This window comes from Pongo abelii, chromosome 14, assembly GCF_028885655.2.
Source record: "Pongo abelii isolate AG06213 chromosome 14, NHGRI_mPonAbe1-v2.0_pri, whole genome shotgun sequence".
Classification (NCBI taxonomy): Eukaryota; Metazoa; Chordata; class Mammalia; order Primates; family Hominidae; genus Pongo; species Pongo abelii.
In genome coordinates, this window is record NC_071999.2 from 26,315,100 (window position 1) to 26,327,082 (window position 11,983).

Here is an 11,983-nt window from a genome sequence, read left to right on the forward strand (position 1 = left end):
TCTCTCTCTCTCTCTGTATTTATAAAAACAGTGACAATAGCTAGCACCTGTATGTGTTTACCACATGTCTGAATGGCACAGATCTGAGCCATTTGTACATATATGAACTCATTTAATCCTCTACACCATCCTATGAAGTAAGCACTATTATTATACCCATTTAGCAGATGGGAAAACTGAAGCACAGAAAGGTTAAATAACTTGCCCAAGACCACACAGCTCAAAAGTAGCAGAGCTGGATTCAAACCCAAGCAGGCACCCTGGCTTCAAAGTCCATGCTGGTGATCACTGTGCTCTACTGCCATTAAATTAAGAACAACAAGCAGATGCCATTCAGATTGTTTTTAGACCAAGCTACATTGAGTTTACATCTATTAATTGGTCAGAACTCACTCTCCCAGAGGACTGAGAAAGTTTGGAGCAAGAAGTTAGGTTTTTAACTGAAGTAGGCTATAGGTGGTGAAAATTGGAGAGAAACACGTACATTTCAAGGGCCTTACAGACTTCTGGAGTTGGGGCAGGATCTCAGAGAACACTGAGTCCAACTCTCTTATTTCGTAAGTGAAGAATCTAGGGCACAAAATTGCTCTGAGCAAATAAATAGAAGAACTATTTTGGAGTCAGGCTCTTTTGCCTCCAGAAAATATTGTGTATGACTGGGATTAAGGGAGAATCAAATCTTATTTAACAAAGGCCAGTGTCATACCACATACCATAAAGTAACATTGGATTAGATTCAACCTAATGTTGTTAAAGTGTGTTTTTCTTTTTGATTTTGGACACTCACATTTAGGGGATAACTTGTCAGAAGTTAATTTCTTGCTGACAATTTATCGTCTGGCCTTTTGTTTCTATGACCCTAAACAAGTTGCAATTCCAGGGAGCTGCCATATACTGAACACAAATAATGTCAGGTCCATAATCACGATACTGTGTCCCCTACATGAATGCTTTCTTACATATAAGCCTGCGTGCTCTCACTCTTGGAGGCTCCATTTGGGTCAGCTGCTGTTTCAGATCTTGACTGGGTTCCATTAATTCAGCATGCGTCTTACCAGCGGCTTCAGGCAAGGAAGACCCCTCAGCTAACACAGAGGCACTGTCACATTTTTCTAGTGAGTAGGAAGAAAAAAGAAAAGGAAGAAATTTCAGGCACCAGGAGACCAATAAATCCAGGTTTATTAACAAATAACCTTTGAGGCCCTGCCCACCTGTGAATGGGGACAGGTGGTAGGCAGCCTCAGGTACCTGGAAAGTCTGAGAAAGAGTCTATGTTAGGAGTCTCTTCCACATCCTAACACCTGAAAAGGAATCCAAACTGGGAGTTTGTTTGTTTTTTGTTTGTTTGTTGTTGTTGATTGTTTTTTAGAGAGAAGGGTCTTGCTCTTCCCCTCAGGCTGGAGTATACTGGCGTGATCACCACTCACTACAGCCTCAAATTCCTGGGATCAGGGGATCCTCCTGCCTCAGCCTCCTAAGTAGCTAGGACTACAGGTGTGTGCCACCATGCCTGGCTAATTTTTTAAATTTTATGTGTAGATGGGGTCTTGCTATTTTGCCCAGGCTGGTCTCAAACTCCTGGCCTCAGTGATCCTCCCACCCTGACTTCTTAAGTAGCTAGGACTACAACTCTGCTAGAATTGGAAGATCTTAAGATGTGTTTTTCATCCTTCCAGGGACTGGATATCTTAGACCGAAGCTCAGAATTGATTCATTCTGGGGAACTGACCAAAATCACTAAGCAAGGCAAAAGCCAGCAGCGGACATTCTTCCTGTTTGACCACCAGCTGGTGTCCTGCAAGAAGGACCTGCTGCGCAGGGACATGCTGTACTACAAGGGCCGGCTGGACATGGATGACATGGAGGTTGTGGACCTGGGGGATGGGCGCGACAAGGACTGCAACCTCAGCGTGAAAAATGCCTTCAAGCTCGTCAGTAGGACCACAGACGAGGTTTATTTGTTTTGTGCCAAAAAGCAAGAAGACAAGGCAAGGTGGCTGCAGGCCTGTGCAGATGAAAGGAGGCGGGTGCAGGAGGACAAGGAGATGGGTGAGCAGCCCTTGGCCCTGCAGGCACCTTTGCCTCTGCTTGCTGTAATAGCTTCATTCTCCACTCCCATGGGCCTGCTCTGCCCAGCCTTCTCCCTCAGAGCTGAATCCCACCATGGGGAAAAGACAAGGGATCTGCAAACCCTAAATACTTCTGAATGCACTTACAAGAGAGACCATGTCAAATGTAGTTACTACAGGCAACATTTATTCAGTATTTACCTTGTGCCAGACATTCTGTGGCCCATTTATAGAGATTGTCTCATTGAATCCCTATGAAGTGGTTACTATTATTGTACCCAATTTACAGATGAGAAAATTGAGGCTTATGGAACTGGCCCACTCTTGCACTGTGGCCACATAACATTTAAATCCAGCACTTTGGATGCCACATGCGGGGTATGAAGAATAAATAATAAAACCAGTTCAGTGTGACCCCAGAGATGGAACCCCACTATGGTGACCATCACCCAGGCTATCAGAAGTATCACGTGATTCTGGAGGCCTCCCCTGTGGCTGTGCCTGTGCAATACCTTCAGTGTGCCTCACTGCCACAGTTGATCCACAGCCAGCAGCCTGCCCTCGTGCTTCCCATCTCTCCCTATGAAACTCAGGATGCCGCATCATCCATTGCAGTTAAGGCGATTGTCCTTCACACCCAGTGTTACATTTGTACTTCTTTGGTTTGTCTTCCCAGCTTCTGCTGACCTGGAGGTGCAGTGTGGCCCCTGAGACAGAAGCTGCCATGCCTGGCATTAATGATGGCAGCCCCCACAGTCTCTGAGCCTCTATTTCATTGCCTCCCAAGCTCTTTAGGGTTTTGAGCACAGTCTGTTGAATGGAAGTCAGGGTGCCACAGTGAAGGATATTCATCTTTGCAGCCCAAGTGAGCCCAGCCCTCAAAAGTCGTGGTCCAGGATGGAGGGGAGCCAGCATACACCCCTCCCCATCCTTGCCCACTGCCATGAGGACAGCAGGACTAAAAACCAGGAGGTGCTTTTTCTGTCCTCCCCAGCCACTGGCTCTAAGCTTGGCTATAGAATTTTGTCTCACCCACAGGAGGTTTTGTGAGATTCTGCAGTAGAGTTGGAGGGATTTACAAGTTGGGCAGGCTAAAACGGAAGCAGGGATCGCCTTGGAAACACTCAATGGGTGAACACTGGCCTGGACTTGGGCCACTCCAAGATACAGAGCTCCCCACATCACAGGCAGCCCCTTACACCAAGTGTCGGGGTGTCCTTTACACTAAGAGGAAATCTGATTCCCAGCAACAGCCATAGATTATTGGTGCAGACTCTGGGGCCCCATTGGAATAGGGCTAATCATGCTCGTGCCCAGAATTCATTTGAAGATGACAGTTACTAAAATGCAAAATGACAGAGCCACAAAATCTTAGTTTTACTCGTCATATGACGTTGTCTAGTGCAGGCCCTGAAGTCATCTGTAAGTCAGAGTGTTTGGATTCCCGAAGATGGCACTATTTAGTGGGGGCATCCTACACGCTTTCAACGGTGTCTCTCAATAGAAAGGAAAGGAGGGGCCTGATGTGGTGCCCTTTGCCGTGTAATGCTCCCCATGGTCAGTGCTCAGAGACGCAAGTGCATGACTGAGGCACTCCTGAGCCAGTAAGTCTGTGAACTGGCACGTGTGGGATAAAAGTGGATGCATTCCTTGCCTCGAATATCTTGGCAGCCCTCGTGCTTGATGCACGTGTGTGGGTAGATGCTTCAGGTAGCAGATCAGAGAGAATGGACGCGGAGGGCCTTGGAGGCAGGGACAGCCCAGTGGCCAGTGTATAGAGCCTGAGCCCGATGTCAGGACAGCCTGGGACAGATGTTGGGCATATGAAGGAATCAGGGCCAGGGGAGCAGAGTGGACAGAGGTAGAGAGGGAGCCTCGGGAGCGAGCCAGGCAGTGCAAGTTAGCAGACGCAGGGCCTGGGGCAGCTCTGCCAAGCTGGAGCGAGGACCTGCCTACAGGAGGAAGGCTTCCCGCGGGAGAAGGCAGGGCCCCAGCACCCAGCCCTGGCCATTCAGCTCTGTCCTTCCTTCTCCTTCCCCACATCCTGCGAAGCCAAGGGTTGCCTCATCTTGTCTTTCCAGTGACTCTTGTTTCACCCAGTTCACACGCTGCACACATACCCTGTCACTGTGCCACTGGACTTCACGGTGAGGGAATGCTCAGGGCACACGCTGCGCACAGCTGGGGTACAGAATCCGGTACCTGCTCCTCACGTGGTACCTTTGTTCAGGGTGGAGCTGCTAACGTCCAAAGCTCTCATAGCGTATGGGTGAACACTCCCTGGGACCCTTTGCTCTGTCCTCTCCTTCTGGGGCCTCATCCTTTAGGTTATAATTGGGATGACCCTGTGTGAACATTTGCCCGGGAGTGTCGGGCTTCACACAGGCATTCCGCATTCTCATGAGCACCACCCCATTTCACTCTCCAAACTGTCCGGGTTTGCAGGACAATCACATGGCCACCTTGGTGATAATCCTTGTGACTTCCCCTTTTCTGATCTTCAACCTGTCCGGGTTCTTTGAGGATTAAGGTTCTTTGTCTCAGGTTATGGTGATGACCTTAATGCTGATATGGGCTGTGATGCAAGTTTTGTTCTGAAACATGTCCACGTGTTCTGAATGTATCTCACATTTATTTCTAAATGCAGGAATGGAAATTTCAGAAAACCAGAAGAAACTTGCCATGTTAAATGCTCAAAAGGCAGGACATGGAAAGTCAAAAGGTAAGTTAATGGAGAAGGCTTTGTCCCCTTAATGCTTATCAGTATTCTCCTGAAAGTGGGGAGCATACCCCAAGTTGTCAGCCTGTGACCAGCTTGGAGCAAGGAGAACAGTAGAAGTTAGAACTCAAGGGCAGGTCCAGAACAGGGGGCAGGTGAAGGTGGCCTGTGTTTGGTTTTGAATGTGCGTCAGTGTTTGCTTCCATTGGAATATGGGCATAGGAAACCTTCAGAGGTGCTGCCGGAGGGTGGTGGACCTCCTTGCCTGCCTGGGGCCCCTCTGCTCCCCTCCCCCAAGTGCTGATGGTGTTAGCCACCAGGTCACGCACATCCCCAGTCTGAGGCAAACCAAGGACTCTTGCATCTTTTAGGCATGAGAGGACAAAATCTCAAACCCCAAACTGCTTGTCACCTATAGGCTGGATATAGTCTAGTTTAAGTAAGAAAAAGATGTAAAGGTTCGGTACATCAGGCAAGGAGTTAGACAAAAAAAGACACATGAGCTGATTTAGGGCGGTGATTCCCTAATCTCCATGCACATTAGAATTCCCCGGGGAAGCTGTTCAAAAATGCTGATGCCCAGGCCACATATCCAGGGGCTCTGATGCACTAAGATTTGTCCACAACTGCTGGTAATGCGGATGATCTGGCCCAACAGGAATTCAGTAATAGGGATTTTTCCCCAAAAAATATGCACTGCATTCTTAGAAACTTTATTCCAGTCATCTTTCTACTTTAAAAGGGATTTACCCTATGAAATGTACCTCTTTTGGTATTTTCCTGACTGCAAATGCAAAAACAAGGACCAGTGAATCCCAGGACTGCAATAGACCACTGACCTTTAGTCAGTGAAGAACTGATTCCCCAGACCACACTTAGCACTCCCCTGCTTTCTCCATGCAAATGCAGAATTTCTTTTCCCCACTAAGTTACAAATATCTTTAAGGCAGAAAAACCCATGTTATTAATTTTTTTAAATCTCCACTTCTAATGTCAGATGACTAGTAAATCAATTTGTTAGAATACATTGTTTTCTGTCCATATCTTCTGCGAGTCACTCACCCAGCAGCCAGGCTCCTCAAGAACGGAAGGACTGCTGACGTTCACAGGTGGCCACCGGGTGGGACGCTGTGCCTGGGTTATCTGATTTCTTCCTTCCTGCCACCTGGGGAGATAGGGAGAGCCTTCTGGCAGGCCAGGGGCAGGGGCGGGTTCTGAACCAAGGACTTCCTGCTTTCAGGGCCCACCCTCTTCGTGCCATGCTTACTTACTGAGTTACCTTTTGATCTAATCGCTAATTTTAATAAACCTTCTACATTGCCTCTGCACAGATTAAAAATACCTATGCTGGTGAGGTTTTAATTAGAGTGATTAGATATTGGGGGCACAGTTCTAAGCACTTTACTTCTATTAATTCATTTAATTCTCATAGCAACCCCATAGGTACTGTAATCCCCATTTTAGGGACTGGGGAACCAAGGCGTAGAAAAATCAAGTAATTTCCCCAGTAATCCCAGCTGATAAATGGCACAGAAAAATTTGGGCCGAGGCAGCATGAGCTCCAGACTTGCGTTTAGAGCATTTTATTGCTACTCACCTTGACTGTCAGTCTAGCTCAGATTCTGCCACTTCCCGCTGTGTGTCCTGGCATTCAGTTTCTTTCCCTGTCAAGTTGTTGTCATGATACCCTCCTCGGAGGCTTTTTGGGACAGTTTAGTGAGAGAGACTGTGTCAGGCTCCACACGGAGTACCTGAACATAACAAGTGTAGCTACTGGACCTTCTTTTTGGTTAATGTGAATTAAGAATTAGCTCTCTACAAAAAAATATAAAAATTAGCTGGGCGTGGTGGCACACACCTGTAGGTCCAGCTACTTAGGAGGCTGAGGTAGGAGGATCGCTTGAGCCTGGGAGGTAGAGATTGCAGTGATCCAAGATCACACCACTGCACTCCAGCCTGGGCGACAGTGAGACCCTGTCTCAAAAAAAAAAAAAAAAAAAAAAAAAAGAATTAGCTGAGAACTTGGACTTGGAGTCTCCGCATTTTAATTTTTTTCCTTTCTGGTTAACAAGTGACCCTCAGTCCCTGTTCCATCTCTCTCCCCTCCCGAGTCAGGCTACAACAGGTGCCCCGTGGCCCCACCGCACCAGGGCCTGCACCCCATCCACCAGCGCCACATCACTATGCCCACAAGCGTCCCCCAGCAGCAGGTCTTTGGCCTGGCGGAACCCAAGAGGAAGCCCTCGCTCTTCTGGCATACCTTCAACAGGCTCACCCCCTTCCGGAAATAATGAAAACAGGAGGCTGTGCTTCCATGGAGCTGGGTGTCAAGAGAAGAACTGTCTTTGTTTCTTGTGTGCTTCAATCCAGGGAAAGTTTCTTGGACCCAGTGATAAAAACTTCCTTTTAGGGATCAGTGAAGGAGGGAAGGTCTTGGAATCACCTTCAGTCTTTGGAGACCCAGCTGCCTTTGTGGAAGGGAGGAGACGGTCATGACACAAAGCTTCATCCTACCCAGAAACACCCGTGACCCGCTATGAGATGGCCCAGATGTGGGACCCAGTACCATGCTCTAAAGCGAGTGATTAGGCAGCAGCTGAAGCCACCCCTGCTGATGATGAGCAAGTGCCTGCTGCAGGTCCAAACACAGCATCCAGGGCTTTGCAGTTCCTAAGGAGTGATGAGGTTAGGGGATCACTGCATTTGATTTTCAAGGATGTCGTCAAGACAGCGTTGACACAATGCTGCACATGTCTGGTCACACTTAGAAATTGAGCTCTTACTCTCTTCTGTAATTCTGGGGGACCTACAGCTGCCATGGAGCTGACCACAGTGTTCCCTGGCATCGTCTGTGTCCACACAGATGCTAACTGGTAGTGCAGTGGTCATCCTGCAAGGTTCCTCTTCCTGCAAGCAAAGTGGAGAGAAACAAGATGCATCTGTCACCTTCATCGCGGTCCTCAGTGCAGAGCAACTTAACGCATCCTCAAGAATCCACTGCTTTTCAGGCAAGGAGGGAGAAATCCTACTGCACACTGGCTTTGTCCCGGAGTCGGGTTCCCTCCTGCCTGCACGCCTTGAGTAACTCCGGGCAGAAATCACATTCTTGCCCACATGCTGTAACCTAAGAAACTGCTATGCAAGGCTGGGTGCTGTGGCTCATGCCTGTAATCCCAGCACTTTGGGAAGCCAAGGCAGGTGGATCACCTGAGGTCAGGAGTTCGAGACCAGCCTGGCCAACATGGCAAAACCCAGTCTCTACTAATAATACAAAAATTAGCTGGGCATGTTGGGGCATGCCTGTAATCCCAGCTACTGGGGAGGCTGAGGTAGGAGAATCTTTTGAACCTGGGAAGCGGAGGTTGCAGTGAGCTGAGATTGCACCACTGCACTCCAGCCTGGGGGATAGAGCGAGACTGTCTCCAAAAAAAAAAAGCCATTCAAACAACTGTTTGCAATATAAAAAGCTCATTTACTCTAATATTTATGATACAGTGAATATGAAAATGCACTGGTCAGAAGGCACTCTCAAAGAGCCGCACTGCTCCTGTCATTGTCCTTACCAATGAAATCACAAAGACAGGCAAAGCAGTCCTGCTTCTTGTAAATCAGAAGCTGCCTTTATCACATAAAGCCAAACAGGGCATAACCATGTCACGTGAGCATGTCATCAGGCTTCTGAGGACTTGTTCTTTATAAAAGAGACCTTCACAAAATATCTTGGCTCAGAGATAGCAGTCTTTATTAACAAAGGCCACGTAGGCTGACACCTGCAGATAATCATCTCCTTTTCTTTGTCTGTGTTGTACATTTTCATGATATAACTTTTAACTATGTCTAGAGAAGGCAGGCTCTGCAAGAGAAATGCCCTTTCAACCCACTCAGTGCCCTGGACAGGAGACACTGTGTTAAACTGTTAATGGATATCTATTTGAGAAGCTCATTTTTGTATGCGATCCCTGCAAAGTTTTTTTTTTCTAACAGGCCCATGTTTGAGAATAAACAAGTCTGTGATGTCAGAGACAAAGGTGTATTCTTCAGTCTGCAGGTGTGTGGCACCTCCGTTCTCCCCTGCAGCCCCCCACATCCAGAGCCATTCCTGAGGGTGACATCATGCATCAAGAAAACATAACCTTAGTCCTCTCAGGTGGACCCTTGGAACATTCTGTGACAGCTGATGTCCGTTCTGAGCCACCTTGGCACGCGTGCTTGTAGGCAGCATTGCTAAGGGTTCAGGTGCCCCATGGCTGACAGCCCCTGAGTTGCTTCTGTGGACCATCATGCTGCCCGGCGTGTCCCGAGACAGAAGTTGCTGCAGGAAGGAGCTTCTGGAGAGGTCCTGTGGCGTGTGGGGGGGTGTGTGTGTATGTTTCCTTCTTGAAAAGACATTCCAATTTTAGTTGTGTTCATAGAACTGACCTTTCTACTAACAAAATACAATGATATATTTTGGAAACTACTTAATATGCTTTTCCTGCACACCTTAGCAATAACTGTAGGGGTCTCTGCTAGAGTTGTTTGTATGTACAGCAATTTTGAACAAATTGTTTTAAATGTAATATAAGAGAATTAGTTTAAGGAAGTAAAGAGAATCATTTGCTTATGTTACATTTTCAGTGAGGATTCAGTTTAAGAGTCATTCTTAGGACATCCATTTCCTAATATTTATTCATGGGTAATGAAGAAATGGTTTGCATTTTGTGGCCAGTCCTAATTTATTTTCCAGCTGAGCCCTAACTTCCGGTTCCCACCTACCTCCACGGACTTCCTAACAGAGACTTATGAATACCAGGACGTGTTTTTGTTAAGTCAGGTTCAATTCGTTGCCCCAGTCAGTTTTATACAGTGTGAGGGTCACTCGATTAAAGATCTCTCCTGGGTGGATCCTACTTGGATGTTCAGGTGATTTTGAAAACTGCTAACATTTTTAAAAGGCTAGAACATCCTTTGACTTCTTGAAAATCTGCATGTCTGGCTTGGGTTTTATTACCACATGCCTGAGTTCTTCAAGAATGGAAGGCTCAAGTATTCTCATTTTCCATTTGCCAAACTTCCTTCCTGATTTGAGTCACATGTGTTCCACCTGGAAAGAAAGGGAACAGAGAGCCTCCTCCATGGACAGTGTATGAATTTCATTGGGAATCTTGCTGTCTCCAGCCTGTATGCCTTTCTCTCTTTTTAACCTTACATTACATAATATTATAGATGGGCCAAAAAAAAGAAAAGATGACTAACATTTTGATGAATTTCACCTATTCCATTCTTCACGTTTCAGAATCTGTCAACTTTGTTAGAAGACAGTTGAAGTAGCCTTGGGTCAAAAGCAACCTTTTCAATTGTGATCATACCTAAAACATATAAAAACCCTGCAGTAGATTAAAAGCAGTTATAAAATCATAAAGTTGAATGTTTGCAGAATCCTGGAGCAGTAGATTTCTTTTTCTTTGGCCTGCAGACTAGAAAGAGGGCAGCAGTAGTATGCTGGAGCTTCCCTGGGATACCAGCCACATGGTTTCTTTTCATTAGATCTGATTTTTGTTTCCCACTGTAGATCTGATTTTGTAGTTGAAAACATTTCACCACCATCCAACACTATTTCTGAATATTGTGCCCTTTTATACCTAGCCTAGATGAAAACCGATGCCATTCTTATTCAGAAAATCCCCCCATCCTACATGACTGTTATCTAGACATAAAGCAAAGTGCATTTAATTCAAGATTTGGTACACAATATAACTATTTTGTAAAAGCCAGCTGAACCAGCATTTTTTCAGGTGGAAATCTCTGCAGGCCAAATTGCTGATATTCCTTCATGCAAATCAACTTGGTGTCCCAGTCAAAATAGAACAGCATAACTACCTGGAGTTAGGGGGAGTATTTCTGCACTATTACTTGTCAGGGAGAGAAGAAACTTAGAATTGTCCCTCAAAGGACTGTCAAGAAGTATGAATAAATGTCCTTTCACCAGCTCACAGGCCAGAAATGGAGGACCCAAGTCAACTAGGTGAAACTACTAGCAGACCCAGCTTTCCCATAATAACCTAATCTGCAAATCATTCTATTAAAGTCTTATTGTTTTCAGGATGCAATGAAAGTGGATTTCAAAAGGCTTTGGAAAAATAAGTGGAACATGACTGATCTTGAAAAAAAAAAAAGCAAAAGCTTAAATATTTGATACAAGTTTACTTAGCTACAACATACTTTACATTGTTGCCTTTAGTTATCTCACAGGCACTGACATTTTATATTTAGAAAATACCTTGAATCTTTCTAATCTTTTTTTGTAAATATTAGTGTCCATTCTGTATGACTCCCTAACCTACTCTGCAAGGCTTTGGGCAATGTTTTAGCTCATTAACTTCAAGATGATGTGTCATCTGTATAGGTCAAAGAATGGGACTTCTGAACTGAGGAATTTGCTGTTGACAGCCAAAGTATAGTGTACAAGATTGATGTAACTTGATATGTATTTTTGTTGAAGTTTTTTGTAAAAAAAAAAAATTATTTACAATGTTATTTGAATGATTTTTTAAATGCTGTGAATCTATATTTGTTGTTTTGTATATTAAAATTCATTTGCCAAACTCGTTCTGATGATGCATTTGAGTAGCAGCCTTTAAAAGGAGGAAGTGGAGAGCTGGGTGCGGGGGCTTCTGGGATTTGTAGCTCCTCTGCTGCCCTGATGTCCCTAGACTTCTTCTCAGTGGCAACAACTCATCCATTCAGGAGCTCCATGTAACCACTGGGTAGGCGTGGCAGAAGAAGGGCTCCGAGGGCAACCTAGGAGGGCACCCTGGCTTGAGAAACGTCAGTGGTTGGAGTAAGAGGGATGCGGAAGGGAGCAGTGGGGCGGGGCCGCTTTTGCTAGGGATCATGGAGAGGAGACAAAGAGAACAGACTGTGCCCTCTGACTGCCCCTGAAGGCTAGGCCCTGCCACAGGAGCTGTGCTAGTGGCCCTGCTCACTCGCCCTTTGCGGGTGGGTAGACTAGAATTTCCTTCTCTAACAGCTCAGAAGAGCTAAGTCAACAGCCCATTGTTTGCTGTGGCTGTAATCAGAAAAGGATTCCTATGAAGGCTGCCAAGTGGCTACTGCCCACTTTTTGTTTACTCTTAATATCCACCTGCTTCCCAAAGTGATCTGCTCCCCCCCACCTTGGGCTGCACCGGGGAGGGACGGTCGCTAGGGTGGGGAG

General features: G+C 46.2%; 1 protein-coding gene across 12 annotated transcripts in view; it reads left to right on the plus strand.

Annotated features, from left to right (window-relative positions):
* The window catches only part of SPATA13 (spermatogenesis associated 13), a 330,065-nt gene extending 318,693 nt beyond the window's left edge, over window positions 1–11,372 (plus strand). For all 12 annotated transcript variants that reach the window (XM_054529388.2, XM_054529387.2, XM_054529396.2 and 9 more), the window contains 3 exons: window positions 1,677–2,049; window positions 4,717–4,791; window positions 6,904–11,372. In XM_054529388.2, coding sequence (XP_054385363.2) covers window positions 1,677–2,049; window positions 4,717–4,791; window positions 6,904–7,079 — 624 coding nt within the window. In that variant the 3' untranslated portion in view covers window positions 7,080–11,372. The remainder of the gene's footprint in view (window positions 1–1,676; window positions 2,050–4,716; window positions 4,792–6,903) is intronic.
* Window positions 11,373–11,983: the final 611 nt, after the last annotated feature.